The sequence below is a fragment of the Ricinus communis genome, chromosome 1 (assembly GCF_019578655.1).
Source record: "Ricinus communis isolate WT05 ecotype wild-type chromosome 1, ASM1957865v1, whole genome shotgun sequence".
Classification (NCBI taxonomy): Eukaryota; Viridiplantae; Streptophyta; class Magnoliopsida; order Malpighiales; family Euphorbiaceae; genus Ricinus; species Ricinus communis.
Genome location: NC_063256.1, coordinates 1734239 through 1750259, shown reverse-complemented (window position 1 = coordinate 1750259; position 16021 = coordinate 1734239). Strand labels below are relative to the sequence as shown.

The 16021-nt window shown below is 32.0% G+C and overlaps 2 protein-coding genes across 2 annotated transcripts; both read right to left on the bottom strand.

Annotated features, from left to right (window-relative positions):
- Positions 1-4434: 4434 nt before the first annotated feature.
- LOC8261842 ((+)-neomenthol dehydrogenase) lies at positions 4435-7042 on the bottom strand. Its single transcript, XM_002511777.3, has 5 exons — positions 6833-7042; positions 6481-6730; positions 5820-5897; positions 5339-5518; positions 4435-5102 (listed from the first exon to the last, which is right to left on the bottom strand). The coding sequence occupies exons 1-5, from the start codon at positions 6865-6867 to the stop codon at positions 4725-4727; spliced, it is 921 nt and encodes a 306-aa protein (XP_002511823.2). The 5' UTR covers positions 6868-7042; the 3' UTR covers positions 4435-4724.
- Positions 7043-8108: 1066 nt separating this feature from the next.
- LOC8261841 lies at positions 8109-12438 on the bottom strand. The gene is made up of 11 exons (XM_048370441.1): positions 12205-12438; positions 11865-12114; positions 11647-11724; positions 11128-11307; positions 10589-10964; positions 9871-9912; positions 9563-9812; positions 9214-9460; positions 9032-9106; positions 8762-8938; positions 8109-8678 (listed from the first exon to the last, which is right to left on the bottom strand). Exons 1-11 carry the CDS (start codon positions 12237-12239, stop codon positions 8301-8303), a joined length of 2088 nt encoding a protein of 695 aa, XP_048226398.1. The 5' UTR covers positions 12240-12438; the 3' UTR covers positions 8109-8300.
- Between the last annotated feature and the right edge of the window lie 3583 nt (positions 12439-16021).

Sequence of the window (16021 nt, the reverse complement as noted above, 5' to 3'; positions counted from 1 at the left end):
TATGATGTGGTGTGGTTCTAGGTTTGAGCAGAGAAACTTCAAAATCGTGAAATTTTGATGGCAGGTGAATATTTGTAGTAGGTTTGGGAGAGGGTTGAGAAACAGTACTTGAATTAATTGGAGAGTGGATCAACTATTTGTGAATCTGCCCTTTTGAAATCTTCAAGTGAACTTTCATTTGATAAATAGGGATAAGAACATAAATGGACGGTATTGTAGCAAAATTCTCTTTAAATGGAAACCTGTTTTCTGTAAATATTACATCTCTAGAAACAAAAATGCTTTTATTCTCTAAATTGTATACTCTGTAACCTTTAGTGTTTTTAGGAAAACCAATGAAAACACAGTTGATTGCTCTATGATGCATTTTTGTCTTAGGATGAGGTAAAACAAAAGTAAATGCTAAACAACTAAAGACTTTGAGCTGATCATAAGAAGGTTTGACCTTGAAAAAGATCTCAAATGGAGTTGACTGGTTTAAAACTGGTGTTGGGGTCCTGTTAATTAAAAAAGCAACATGCAAAACACAATCAATCCAAAAACAAAGAGGGAGATTGGCTTGAATCCTTAAACTCCGTGCAACAGAGAGAATATGCTGGTGTTTTCTCTCAACAATACTATTTTGTTGAGGTGTATAGGTGCAAGAAGTTTGATGAACAATCCCTTTTGATTTGTAAAAATTGGTAATTTCAAATTCTTTACCATTATCAGTTCTAAAGCATTTAATTTTGACTGAGAACTGAGTTTCAACAAGATGGTAAAAATCAATGATCAAATGTCTAGCTTCTGACTTAAGCTTCATAGGATAGATCCATAGGAATCTGCTCTTGTCATCAACTATGGTTAAAAAATATGAATGACCATATATGCTTTTGGCAGGAAATGGTCCCCAAATGTCTAAATGAATAAGATCAAAAATTAAAGTAGAAAAAGAATTGCTAACAGGGAAAATAGATCTTTTTTTGTTTAGCCAAATGACAAACTTCACATTTAAAGCAATTATCATTAATCATAACATTATGAAACTGATCAAGAGATTTCATTACTTGTTTAGAAGGTGGCCTAGTCTGTTATGCCACAAAGTAAAAACAACGACATTACAACTAATAGAAAATGAATTTGAAAACTTCTCAGTATCTTCTTATTATAAAAGCTGATATAATCCATTCACTTGCTTAGCTATACCAGTCATCGTCCAAAGTCTCATGTCCTGAATATAAAAAAATTTGGAGGAAAAAATAAGAGATTAAAGGTTATTTTTGGTTAACTGCGAAGTTGAGATGAGATTAAAGGCACAATTTGGTATGTAGAAAATCCTATGAAGAATCAATGAGGGTGATAATTCAATAGTGCCCATACGTGTAACCTGAACTAATTCATTATTAGGCAACTTCACATATTTATCAGAAACTTTGTAATGTCTTTTGAAAAAACTGAGAGAATTAGTAATGTGATTAGGAGCTCCTGAATCTATAATCCATTTACTATTGTGGAATTGCTTATAACAACATAAAATAATACCTTTTCTAGCAATAGAATCGAAGGCAGAAGATAGAGCATTAATCTGAGAGGTGGCTGCATTCTGAGAGTCAACTGCCTTTTCTTGAATCATAGACATCAGACTATTATATTGATCCATTGTAAAAGTAATAGGACCATCATCACCAGATTTGTTAAAAGAGTTACCATTGTCATAATTCAATTAATATGCCATTTGTTCAATAGTGGAAAAAATATGACTGTTAGAAGGAAAATATGCAACCTGGTTTGTAGAACTCGGAAAATTCTTGCTTGCTCCCTCGTATCCCGGTGGGAACCCATTCTTTCTATAACACTTGTCAACAGGATGCCATACATTCCACAGAAAGTGCAGGTAGGCTTCTTGGCTCCATTGTTTGGAAAAATTCCAGAATTGCCAAAAAATCTCTTTTGACTATTACCAAGGTTAAATTGTTGGTTTCCTATCTTTGGCCTAAAGCCATTCATATTTTCTTCAAGTGTTGATTATGTCCAAGATTAAAACCAGTTGTTCTACTTCCAGCATTCATATTGAATTTACCAGCAAGAAGTATATTTGAATCACAAGAAACTATAGCAGCACTCAAAGATCGTTCATGTTGAATCACAATAGCAAAGATTTCATTCACAGGGGGCATTGGTTTTATCATAAGAATCTGGGACCTTTGGACAGAGAAATTTTCATTTAACCCTTTAAGAAACTTTAGGATAAAATCTTGTTTCCTGTATTTATTGGCAAAATACTCACAAGCATGCAGAGGTCTCAAATTACATATCTCATCCCATAAGATCTTCAAGTGGGTATGATATGCAGTAACATAAAGGTTACCTTGTTGTAGAGAGAAGAATTCCTGCTGAAGATCAGAGATCCTTATAAGGTCACCTTGTGAAAAACGATCATATAAGTCTACCCAAAGATCGTATGCATAGTCCAGCCACATTACACTTTGCCCAATTTCTGTATTAAGAGATCTCTGTAACCAAGAAAGCACAAGATTGTTGCATTTCAACCAAGCATTATAAGAAGGATCTTCTTCCCTAGGAACCTTAATTAAACCATTAACAAATTGAAATTTGTTCTTTGAAATCAAAGACATTTTCATAGATCTTGCCCAGCTATGATAGTTGTTGCCAGTTAATTGAGAGGAGGTTAACATGAGAGATAGGTTTTCATTTGGGTGGATGTAGTATTCACTATTCTTATCATCGATCTTAAAGGTTTGTGTAGAATTAAAATCTTCAGTAGCCATCAAAGATATTGATAGGGAATTTGAGATGTGATTAAGAAGGAAAAGTGGTCGTTAATCAAACAGACAGCGAGCAACCAAGAAAAACAAGAACAACAGCAACACAAATAGCAACACAGTCTTTTTTTTCTTTTGGATCGACAAAGCCCGAACTAAGCGGGTCGCGTCAGATCCGATCTCTGCGACGAACGGATCTTCGATTCGAGGACCTCACCGCAGGCACTAAAGACTTCTTATGTTTTCTGTTCTTATGGTTTCGTGTTTAGAAAGAGAAGAGTGTATATGCAGCAGTACCTACATTTTAATTGTAGCAGCAATTGGCGCTACTGTAGCAACAAGACGTCGTCTTCTGCTGGACCAATTTCGTCGCTACTGTAGTAGAAGACACAACAAGACATAGCAAGCAGACATAGCAGTAGCAGCCGTGAAGACCCATCAATACAGCAAGAAGCTGGAAGACACAACAAGACAACAAGATGCAAAACCCAGCAACACAGCAAAAAAAATAAATTCACAAGACGTCGGCTCTACTATAGCAGCAAGACATAGCAACACAGACCCAATGCAACACAGCAAGACTCAACAACATAGCAAAACAACAATACACAAGCAATTTTGCTCTAATATCATATCAAAGTTTTCTTTTTTTTACATTGAAAAGTTGTGTTCTTACAATGTTTTCTTTGTTTCATATACACAAAAAATATCTCACTAGCTTTACACGTGTCTAACTCTTATTGGTTCAATATTCTATTACCGATTTTCCTATTTAAGCCGATTCATGTAAGATTTTGGCATGTTGGAGCCTCGATTTGGTACCGCTCTCGCGGCCCACACCGAAACAGTGCTTTACCCCTATATTCGCTTGCAACTTTTGACTAATTTGATTTGATGGAAAAATAAATCATTAGCTCTTTTCATTATGCAAGCAAGATTAGTTGGATTAGTCCATTTTTTTGTAGATTATAATTTTACTTATGCGACTTTCTTGATTGCCTCTACATTAGATAAATTTGGTTAATTTGTTTTGTGCTTTATTTATAAAATATATTTTTTTTATAACTAAGGTGAATTTATATATATATATATATATATATATAAAATTTTTTTTTGTTTTTTTGTTTTTTTTTTAATTGTTTAATTTGACTCGAGGTTTATGTACAATTAGTCGTTATGGGTGAATAACTGCTGGTTCAATAACGACCATTGGGACAAGTGCATCAAATGACATATCGTCTCTATATTAGTTAATTAAGTGTTGTTAATTTCCTTGAGAGGATCCAAAACCACTGCATTATCCCAGTATCATGTATTTTTTTATCTATAAATATTCAGAGGTAATTTAAAATTACAGTGGATAAAAGATTCTTTAACAGTTTTAATACAATTAAATATTTAAAATTTTAATTAAACTAAAAGAGTATTATATATTTAATTATTGATAATTTTGCTGCTAATAGAAATTAAGATTTATTTTGTCTTTTCCAAACGGTAGGATGAATTTCCAAAAATAGAATTACAATCGGTTCTTCAGCCAAAGTAATAATCCTTAGGGGTCATTACGAAGAATACAAAAGAAGGGCTTGTAGCTATTATATCAGCCACCCAGTTACAATAATAATAATAATAATAAAAGACTGATTATTTAATTTTATTATAAGAGAATAAATTATAAATAAATATTATTAATTGTATAAAATATTATTTCATTAATATTATAAAACAATAAAATAAAAATAAAATACAAAGCGATTTTAAAATTACCTTCTCTAGAATAAAATACATTACTTGTCTATTTCGTTACATTGGAGTAGAAGAAGGCATTGAAGAATTTAGGAAAAACTTTCACTTTATTGTGACAGCCGAATGAATTTAGGTAAGAACTTACGGAAAATAGTCTGTGATAAGACGTAAATATTCAATAATTGTAGACGTTGCGTGTTGATAATTTGTTCCCGTTCAGAAACGTGATATTTCTTTCCTATAGAAGAAACAACCGGAAGGCCCATCTTTAGGCAGCAACGCTAATCTGACGGGACTTTCAGCTCCTTCAGCTGCGGATAAGAGGCCAACATTGTGGGCAAAATCGGTCTTGCAAGAGCCAGGGCATACGGCATTAACAAGGAAACTTGGGTACTTATTGGCTACAACCCTTGTGTAAGCATTCACAGCAGCTTTTGCAACGATATAGGCGGACAAATTAGTAGGCCACCCATTGGATTCTAGCAAACCATCCTGGAAATCCTCGAGAAACTCGTTCACCACCTCATCCACTCTATCTTCATTGAGGCTTTCAACATCACCCAACACACCTTTTGCCCACTCACTCGGTATATTCTACATCACATGACATAATGTAAAACAATACCAAATTTCTCGTTAAAAATAGTTGCGCTAAAAAATGAAGTCTATGTTTGAACTAACTTTCAGATTGAGGGTATCATGGGATGAGAAGTTACTGTACGTTAGGCCATAGTGAGCTGAAGTTTAAGCACCCAGCATGCAAAAGAGTTTCATATTCCTTCAAATGAAATATGAAACCCTAATATATATATTTTAAAGAGGGCGAGTACCTGCAACAGTCCCAACATTGAAGAAACATTTACAATCCTTGCCGAATCAGACAACTGCAAGAGGGGAGCAAGTGCTTCAACCATTCTTCTTCCACCATAGTAGTTTGTTTCCAGACATAGTTCTGCCATCTCAAAAGTTTGAGTTGAAAGTCCGTTCCAAGTGGCCTGATTCTCATATGACTGCATGTCCCAGGAGATAGAATATTAATTAAGATCGATGTATTACATTATATTTCGACCAAAAATTCCCTTATGCATGCTTAATTTCTACATGCCAATGTTGCTTTTAATTTGACTCGTTTTACCTTGATCATTAACGACAATAAAAGCTGACGGATTAACCTTGTTAACTAAATGAGGTAGAACAACCTCCAAGTTCAAAGCAACTAGGAACAATGTAATTTGAAGTAATAGTTTTGCTTCAAAAATCACATTCAGTACTTTAAAGCATAGAAACAAAATGGTTTACAGAAGACTTTACCAAACCGCCACCAAGTTCAAAAGTTCTTTGCAAATTATCAGGGTTCAAAACAACTCCACCGATGCCAGCATTGTTTACCTGCACAAGGTTTCCATTGAACGAGTGAAGGTAAGAAAATATATATGGCAAAGCTCAAAAAACTACTGTAGTGAGGCACTTTTGACACTTGAGAGATTAGGCATTTTTCTATATTAAAAAGAGTACTTTTATAGCTTTTCTTTTTTCTTAACACTTTTTAGGGATATATAATTTTCTTTTTCTATGAGTATCTCTTAAGTAATTTAGTATTGGAATAAACATGTTATAATCGCAATAGACTATTAAAATAACAGTTTTTTAATTTTTTTAATTAGATTTAAAAGATGATCTTTTTAAATAAATATTTTTAATATAAACATGATCTTCATGGTATATTACTAAAAGATATAACTATGTCTTAATGATAGTTTATATTAAAGGCATTTAAAACTACATAGAAATAACAAAAGTTCTGAAATATTAAAAACATAACATATTTCTTTGAAATAAAAATTACCTTCATCTCTCAAATATAAAAGCACCGAATGCAGACTAGATTTTCAACTCTACTCAAATATATATTCTCAGGAGAATCATACATAAGTAACCTGAATAAGAAATTAGACTGTAAGAATTAATTTACCAGAATATCAAGTTTTCCAAACTTAGTTCTGATGAAATCTGCCAGAGAACCAACACTTTCAGAGTCCAACACATTAAGCTGATGGAAAACCAGATGATCATCAGAGATACCAGCGTTTTTAAGCTTTTTAACAGATTCAAGGCCTCTGTTCTCATTTCTGGCTGTTAAGACCACTACAATGCCATTAGAAGCCAACTGTCTACAAATTTCGAATCCTATCCCCTTGTTAGCTCCAGTGACAACTGCATATCTAGGAGAGGGAGGAAGTAGAATAATGCAGTGCAGTTAGAATCTAATACGTATTCAAAGAAGATTAAAGAAAAAAATATATATATAAAAAAAAAACAGCAACCTTTTTGTTGTAGTAGCATTGGGGCCTGGTGCCATGGTGAGTTAGAAATGAATAAGAATGGGATAGTTGCTACAAGGAATGCGGAACTGGTGAATTCTTATCTCCTGTGTAATGCAATCTCAGTTTTATACAAGAAATAAACATGTGTTTCAACAAAATGTTCCAATATAAATAATTACTCTCTTATCTTCCCTGTGAAAGCAAAATATCCTATTTTAGTTAGACTTCAATTATTGAACCTTTAATTTTGGAATGGGGTTGGTTTATTCAAAGAAAATGGAATAAAGTCTAAATCTGTGTCCCTCTTTTTGTTTTATCATTATATATTTATATATACTCGGTGTATGTTTTAACTTATGCATTAAATCGATTAATGCATGTGTCAATTCTGAAATATAAAGTATAAAATACTCATATATATATATATATATTTTATTTTTTTATTAATTGTGGTGCATAGTTTAATAAGAAGAAAGATTTTTTTCTAGACTTGGTATATACACAATAACTAATAGGAGAATAACATATATATATATGAGTGTATTACACTTTAGTATTGGATGATTGATACATATTTTATTATTTAAAACTAATAAATATGTGTCAATCATCTAATAGTTTGGTGTATAGGTGGAGACTTACACCCAGTTTAAACAAAAAAAATTCTAATAAATTTTTTTTTTTTAAGAAACGATTTGCATGAATAAAAAAATATTGATAGTCATTTAATAGTTAGATGTGAAATGGAGATAGACAACAGATTATGTTGCGATCTTAAGCATTTATTTGACGCCAAATAAACGGTGGATTTAATAAAAGAAATCGTAAAATATTGTCTTAAATAATTTATTATAGTTTTATATTATTAACGTGAAGCAAGTTTCTTTATTTAAATAGGAAACTTGAAACGTGAAGCATATTCATTAATTATCGTTTTATTTTTCTGTTTTTTAGATGTTTGAATCATATAAAAATACAAATATATCTCAAATGGGTTCCTATATATCACAAATCTATCTCAAATTAATAAAGTTAAAAGTACAAACGTGACCGAACTCATATACTCCATTCCATCTTAACTCATTTTTACCATAAAAATAGGAACCCATTTTCCCTACTAATACACCACTATAAGCTACTTTTTACCGAATAAATTATCCAATACCAATTACTATAAAAACTCAAAGAAATCGCTTGCTCAAAGTAATTGGAGTGATTCTCCGAACACATTGTCGGAATCCTTCTCACTTGTGTTTTACAGATTGACAAGAATAGATTGCCCTTCTTGCAGATTGGAATATTTATTAATGGATAAAACGAGAGTCATTAGATTACAATTACAGATACTAAATTTTATTCTAAAGGTAAGCTAGTCAGATTATTGAACACAGACCACGCAAAAGGAAAATGAAGAAAAACAAAAGCAACTTTAGATGCTTCTTGATCGGCTAGTTTGCAGTGGATTTCATCAGAAATTATACAATTGATCCAGAAGGAAGAAGAGACCAGAAGGTCCATCCTTAGGCAGCAACGCCAACTTCACAGGATATATAGCTGCTTCTTCAATGGAAAAGTGGCCAGTGTTGTTGTTGATATCAGTTTTGACGGAGCCAGGGCATACGCAATTGATGCAAAAGTTGGGGTATTTCTTGGCTAAAATCCTCGTATGAGCATTCATGGCTGCTTTTGAGATTGTATAGGCCGACAGAAAAGTAGGCCACCCTTTGGCTCCTAAAGAATCCTCCTTGAAATCTTTTAAAAATGCAATCAATACCTCATCTACTGTCTCCTCTGAAAAGCTATCGCAGTCGCTTAACAGTCCTTTAGCCCATTGATTAGGTATATACTGAAGAGACGATTTTTCAGAACTTGTTCAATTAGAATGTCAAAATGGTTCATGTCAGAAAAAAAGTTTCTTTGGTATTGTACCTTTAACATTCCCATTGTAGAAGAAACGTTCACAATTCTTGGAGAGTCAGATAGCTGGAGAAGAGGAATAAGAACTTCAGTTGTTCTTTTTGCACCATAGTAGTTTGTGCTCAGACATTCTTCTGCTAAATCGTAATTTTGAATCAGTACCTTACTCCAGACGTTTTGCAGATCTTCCTACATGTATATCCAAGGAATTTAGAATTTTCGAGAACTAAACTTGATCTATAGTTTTGAGGGAGAGAAATAAATTCTATGAAATGGACCTGCCTTAGTATTAGAAATGGTTGAAGCTGCCAATTTGCTGGAGTCTGTAATGGTTCCTCCAATTCCTGCATTGTTCACCTGCATAGAGTTTCAACTATACCATCAGACAAGTAATGAAGAGAAATGAAACCAGAAGCTGAACATTAAGGCCTATAGGAGTTGGGGAAACTGATTCTTTGACATACCAAAATATCAAGTTTTCCATATTGGATTTTGATAAATTCTGCCAGAGATGAAATGCTAGCAGGGTCCATCACATCAAGCTGATGAAAAACCACATTAGCAGAGATATGAGATTCTTTCAGTTTTTCAACAGCCTGGAGGCCTCTTTTTTCATCTCTAGCTGTAAGTATCACCATTATCCCCTTTGATGCCAGCAGTTTTACTATTCCCCATCCAAGCCCTCTATTTGCCCCTGTAACAACTGCATACCTGGCAAAATAATTTGTCCAGAGAGAGAAAAATATTATTAAAAAGAAGATCATTAATGTATCCAGACGGTAAAATCACCGGAAGCAACTGATTTATACATACCTTTTTGTTGGTTCTGCCATAGATGATGATAATTGAGATATGAGAACTAAAACAGTAAGACCTGTTTTTAGATTACTGGCTACCGCAGCAGTCAACAAGCTGCCTCTCCAGGGAGACAAATGGACCAACTTCTCACAATTTTTTGTGCTAAACGGGACATGAAAAACAATGCATGAAAGGACAAAAATCCTAAGATGCATTGCTAAACTGTTTGTTTCATTGCCTAGTGTTTGGTTATGGATGTAAGATTCTTAATACAAATTACTCCAAGAGCCACCTGACATCCTCCACAGAAGTCTCCCAATAACCTTCTGTCCTCCCAATGCCTTTTGATGAATAGCCTGCAACTGCTGCAATACACCAAACGAAACAGACACGTACATGGCGAAATATGCAAGAAGTGACATGGTTGAGGCCTACTATTGGTTAACAAGAAACTTCCAAAAAAAACTAACAGAGATCGATTTGCCTTCGTAATTCAAGATCTCTTTGTCGATTATGCACGTCAAGTTCCTTAGTCGATACAAATTAAACAAATTTCACTCTTTTAGCATAACAGACTAACTCATTTCAAATTTGCCCTTCAGTATCGGCATTGGCATTGAACATGTAATGGGTTTTCTTTTCTGTTTTTCTGTTTCCTCTTTTTTTCTTACACTAAGAAGCACATGATCAATTGTAATCATGTCACCAAATTTGCTTTTTTCTTTTAATATGGTTGAATTTTGAACATAATGAAAAGCACCCAGATACTGCCTGACATCTTTTGCTTTGCAGAGGCGATGTTTTGATCCTTCAAATTCTATACAGGTGGCATGATGCTTTTATCGTTTCCCAATCCCAGTTCAGAAATTCATGACCATATAATTTATTTTGCAGCATAAATTGAGCTCAAACTTCATTTTATTCTGACTAGATAAAGAACTAGACAATGTCTTATACTTGAAGGGAAATACATAAGAAAAATTAGGACTTCATTACTTGTAGTTTCGTCTTACAACAATTATTGCACAATGATCTTTATTCAGAAACAATGTATTTCTTTCATGTTAAAGAAACAGCCAGAAGGCCCATCTTTAGGCAGCAGCGCTAACCTCACAACATTTTCAGCTCCTTCGGGTGCAGTTAAGAGGCCAATGTTGATGGTCATGTCAGTACGGCAAAAGCCAGGACAGAGAGCATTAACGCGGAGACTTGGGTACTTTTTGGCTAGAATCCTTGTATAGGCATTCAGAGCAGCTTTAGCAACAATATAGCCTGACAATTGCATTGGCCAGCCTTTGGCTTCTAGGAAACCATCCTTGAAATCCTTCAGAAATTGGTTCACAACCTCATCCACTCTCTCCTCAGTAAGGTTTTCAATATCACTCAACACGGCTTTTGCCCATTCACCTGGTATATTCTACACCACATCACAAGAGAAAGTTCTGGTCAAACTGATTGCACCAAACAATGCTAAATGGATTCCAATTTTATAAGGCCAACAAAGTTAAATCAGTAAATAAATAGGTATGGATTTTCACAATTTCATCCTCAAATAGGCTGAAGATTTAGAGGGTCAGTACCTGCAACAATCCTAACAATGAAGAAACATTTACAATCATTGCCGAATCAGATGACTGCAGAAGGGGAGCAAGTGCTTCAACCATTCCTTTTGCACCGTAGTAGTTTGTTTTCACGCATTTTCCTGCCAAGTCAAAACTTTGAGTGGCCATTTCGGTCCAGCTCACTTGCTTCCCATCTGGCTGCATCAGCAGACAGAATGCTATTATGTTATACCCAGTCAAACAATTCATCAAAACTTTCCTGTCCCTATAGATTGAATTAGATGCTTAATCCCCAAATGCCTAATTGTTTTTTTTTTTCTTCCTTGAATGACAATGTATTACTTACTGATCCACCTTGCTAATTAAACCCAGAAAGGCAATAGTACTAACCTGAAGGGAACTTGTTCATTACAGGCTATCAAACTTTTTCCTAATTTAGAATCATTTCAAAATTAAACAACAAGACAGTTCAAAGTAAATGTTTATAGAAATACTTCCCAAGACAATTTTAAAGTAAATGTTTATAGAAGACTTTACCCAACCACCACAATGCTCAAAACCTCTTCGAAAATTATCTGGGTGATATACAATTCCACCAATCCCAGCATTGTTCACCTGCGCAAGGATTTAAATTTTCTCTATTTCAGTTGATGACTTTGAAGGAGTAAAGGTAGTAATCAAAATATGTAGATATATAATTCTTATGGAAGAAAAAAGAAAAATAAGTTATACGAGAAAAAATTAATGTAGTCTACCAAAATATCAAGTCTTCCAAACTGGATTTTGATGAAATCTGCTAGCGAAGAAATACTGTCAGGGTCTGCCACATCAAGTTGATGAAAAACGACAAGATCATCAGAGACACCAGAATCTTTAAGCTTTTTAACAGCTTCAAGGCCCCTGTTCTCGTCTCTGGCTGTTAAAACCACTACAATCCCATTTGAAGCCAACTGCCTACAAACTTCAAACCCTATCCCCCTGTTTGCTCCAGTGACAACTGCATACCTGAGAGAAAAGTAGTTAGAAATTTAGGACATAATAAAAGCTGCAAAAAAACCAAAAGAAGAAATCAGGAACAAAAAGAGAAAGAGGAACCTCTTTGTCGTGGTATTGGCGGACGCCTGTGCCATTATCCGTTTACAATGGATAACGATACTGCCCCTAAAGCTTATGCAGAACTGATAAATCCTTCTCTCCTTTCTAAGTTTGTCTGCCTAGAAAATTAAAACAATGGACCTGTACAAACTTTTTGTCCACAAACTGACATTATAATTTGTCAGCTTACTGTAAGAAAACGAATCGGCTTATTCAAAGAGAGTGGCCCTGCATTTAGCTCAAATAAATCATTTTCTTTTGTCATATATTTTATGGAAAATTCTATTTTTATTAATTTTAGATAATATTATATTTAATTATTCAATATCAAAATATAAAATATTTATATATTCATCACTCTTTTAAAAATTATTATATGAATTTACTATTTTAATTCTTTAATTTTATCTATTTTAGTGTTTAAATTTTTTTTAATTAAGTGTCTAAACCTGCTAAATTATATATATTATGATGTCTCTTTCATATTTTATGTTAACATAATAATAAAAAATTCCATTAAACTATTTTATGACTTAATATATTTTTATTTTAAAATTTGTGGTTTGCTTTTTATTTTATTTTAATATCTTATAAATATAACCGTTAATAAATAACGTCAAATTACACAAAACTGTTAAGAAATTTTAATGTGACATGCAATAACCACTGTTTTTCTAACTGTCACGTCTGTACTTGTTAACGGTTTGCAATTTGGCTGTTATTTACTAAATCTTATATTCACATAGTATCAAATTGACAAAAAACAAACCACAAACTTTAAAGTGAAAATATGTTAAACCATATGATAATTTACCGAGTCTTTTCAAGTAATAATTGAACTAATTTTATGCATGAAATGATCTAAATATCCTTATTCAACATTGCCTACAATTTTATTTTTTTTTCTTTTTTTTTTTTAATTTTAAATTTTCTTCTATTTTTTATTAAATCTTCTTTAGCACTAAAAAAAATATTGAATTAAATTTTTTAATTTTTATTTATTTTTTAAAATTTACTCATAATTTTTTATGTTTAATAAATATTCTTTTAGAACACTTAATATATTTTTCTTCCTCCTCTTATTCTTTTGGGGTGAAAGAATATATTGTTTTTTTATTTTTGAGATGAATGCATAAAGATAAGAGAATAAGTAAATAAAAAATTAATTGTAATTTTTATTTGAATAAATGAAAAAAGTGATTTTAATTTTTTTAAATCTTTTGAGAAATAAATAAAATTTTAAAAAAGTAGTGCTAAAATGGATAAAAATAAGAAAAAAGAAAAAAATAAAAGAAATATGATATTATTTTAACGAAGGGTATTTAAGTCAATATACTATTCAAAATAAGCCGAATAAACACTTTAACTTATAAAACTGGCTAGAGACACTATATTAAACATTTTTAGCAGGTTTAAATACTTAATTGGACAAAAAATAATTTAGACACTAAAATAGATGATGGGTGTCAAATCCAATAAAAATAAGTTCCTACTCTTCAAATAAAAATAACTTGTAAATAGTGACAAGTAGGGTCGAATCCACAGAGATTGATAAGATTTATTTCTTTAACAAAATTCAAATAAAATTTGGGAGGGGAGGGGGTTTAAATTTGGAATAAAAACAAATTAAATTAGAAATCAATTCGAAGCAATAATAAAATTTGAGAAGATAAATCAATATGAGAAAATTCCAACCCAATGTATAATCTCAGTTTTAATTCATTGAATTGATCATTGATACAAATATAATTTCCAAATCCATTAATAAATTGGTTATAGTTGTTGAGAAGCTCTAATAACCTAATTTCTCCTTAATTTTTCGTTAATTAATGAAAGCCATTTGATTAATTCTTTTATTGAATAAACACCCTAGAAAAGCTTCCAAGATTAATTTACCAATAGCAATGCAATCTAGAGAAACCCAATCCTAGCCAACAAATACATAAGATGAATTCATTTAGACTAGATCATGCATCCACATAACATGGGTATGTTATTCTACCACTAATCATTAGAATAATTAAATAATTACGGATTTAATATTCTAATTTGGCATAGACTATCTTGATAATTGGATAATAGGCCTTTTTACATAATCAACAAAAATAGAATTTCTAATAGACATAGAAGATACATGAATATTAATAAATTTGAGAAAATAATGAAGAACAATTAAATCTCACAATCCATATAAATTCAAACCTTAATTAACCTTGAGTTGGAAAAAAAGAGTTCAGCCATACATAATTGTTATAGAGAAGATAAAGTAAAGAAGAAAGCTAAAGCAATGGATGAGAGGAAGAAAAAAACTGGTTTGCTGCCCTCTTCTCTCTAAAACCTAAAAACTCTCCCTATCTTCTCATCTCTTTCTTTTTATAGGAAAACTTGCCCCCTAAGAAATATTAGATGATGTGTCTAAAGAAAGAATCATTCATTTCTAAAATAACCTTAAATAGTGAGGGGTTTGTAGTAAATAAATATTCTCAAAAACAAATTAAAAAGCCACATGGCAAATAATGTCACTTTAAGCCTCTTTCCATAAATTCGGATTTCTGGAATATGTTGTGGGCACGCTCTAATTGAAGAGATCTTCTGCCATCTTTTCTCCATTTTATCTAAAACTCTCCAAAGCATCAATCTCTATGAAAACTCATCAAATATCATCCTTTCAGCTTCATGTTGCATCAAAACGTTCTGTCTATCATGAAAATCAATAATCACAATTAAGATCCACAATTAAGTATAAATACTCAACAATAACCATCCTTTCAGCTTCATGTTGCATCAAAACGTTCTGTCTATCATGAAAATCAATAATCACAATTAAGATCCACAATTAAGCATAAATACTCAATAATAACTAAGAAAATACTCAATAATACTCACTATCAAAATACCCTACACTTGAACAATACTTGTCCTCAAGTATTCATTAAAATCATCAAGCATGCTCGATTTTCTCTTCAACTCCTCTCATGATATATTCATCCATGATATAAATTATCACGTCTTACTTTTTCAAATCAAAATATAGCAAGAGATAAATACAATCCATAAATGAGTCTTGACAAGTTAACAAAAATGAGTATCAATTTTCTTAATAAATTCAAAATCAAAGTGCAATAAAACTGTAACACCCTCCTAAGGATTTCTCTCAATGCACTTAAGATGTTTTAGGATAATTATAAACTCTCAAGTCAATGCATAGAAAGAATTTCACCATAAACTTGCTTATATATCAAATCTCCACCACTAAACAATGAATCAAATGCAAAAATCAAAGGGTCTTAATAAGGTTGTAATGAGGCTTAGGTAATGGGTAGGAAATAAGGGAATTTGGCTATGAATAAGTTGAAGAATTTTCACAAAAAGATACATACATGAAACTTAACCTTTAGGAACAATAATATTCAATTCAAGTTACATTTTGACACACAACATATTTCTCATGAACTCCTTTTTATTCTTTTTTCTTTTTCGCTTTTTTTTTCTTTTTTTGCTTTTTTTTTTTAATTTAATTTTTTTACTCATTTTTTTTATTATGTATTTTTAATATCTTTGAAGAAGATTTTATTTAGTTTCTTCCACAACTTGAGGAATAGCACAATATAATTACAATTTGAAATCCTAATAAACATCCAAAAGTTTCATGCATATAAATTCACAAAATCCTTCAACTTAGGTTACAAAAGAGGTAAAATAAAAGAAAAGGCTATAATGGGTTAAATGGGGATTAATAAACAAAGAAAAGGTTTAAGGCTCAAAATTGGTTCGCTAGGGGTAAAATCAGGATGGTTTTTTTAGACGTTCAAATTGG

What these genes read in the sequence shown, in the direction of transcription:
- LOC8261842 (XM_002511777.3), bottom strand. Translation starts at nt 6,867, where the DNA reads ATGGCACCAGGCCCCAATGCTACTACAACAAAAAG. An exon ending in TTGGAAAACTTGATATTCTG is followed by an intron (nt 5,898 to 6,480) that starts GTAAATTAATTC and finishes AACCTTGTGCAG; the next exon opens with GTAAACAATGCTGGCATCGG. An exon ending in TTGAACTTGGTGGCGGTTTG is followed by an intron (nt 5,519 to 5,819) that starts GTAAAGTCTTCT and finishes TGGGACATGCAG; the next exon opens with TCATATGAGAATCAGGCCAC.
- LOC8261841 (XM_048370441.1), bottom strand. Translation starts at nt 12,239, where the DNA reads ATGGCACAGGCGTCCGCCAATACCACGACAAAGAG. An exon ending in GCCAATACCACGACAAAGAG is followed by an intron (nt 12,115 to 12,204) that starts GTTCCTCTTTCT and finishes CTTTTCTCTCAG; the next exon opens with GTATGCAGTTGTCACTGGAG. An exon ending in CTACAATGGGAATGTTAAAG is followed by an intron (nt 8,679 to 8,761) that starts GTACAATACCAA and finishes TCGTCTCTTCAG; the next exon opens with TATATACCTAATCAATGGGC.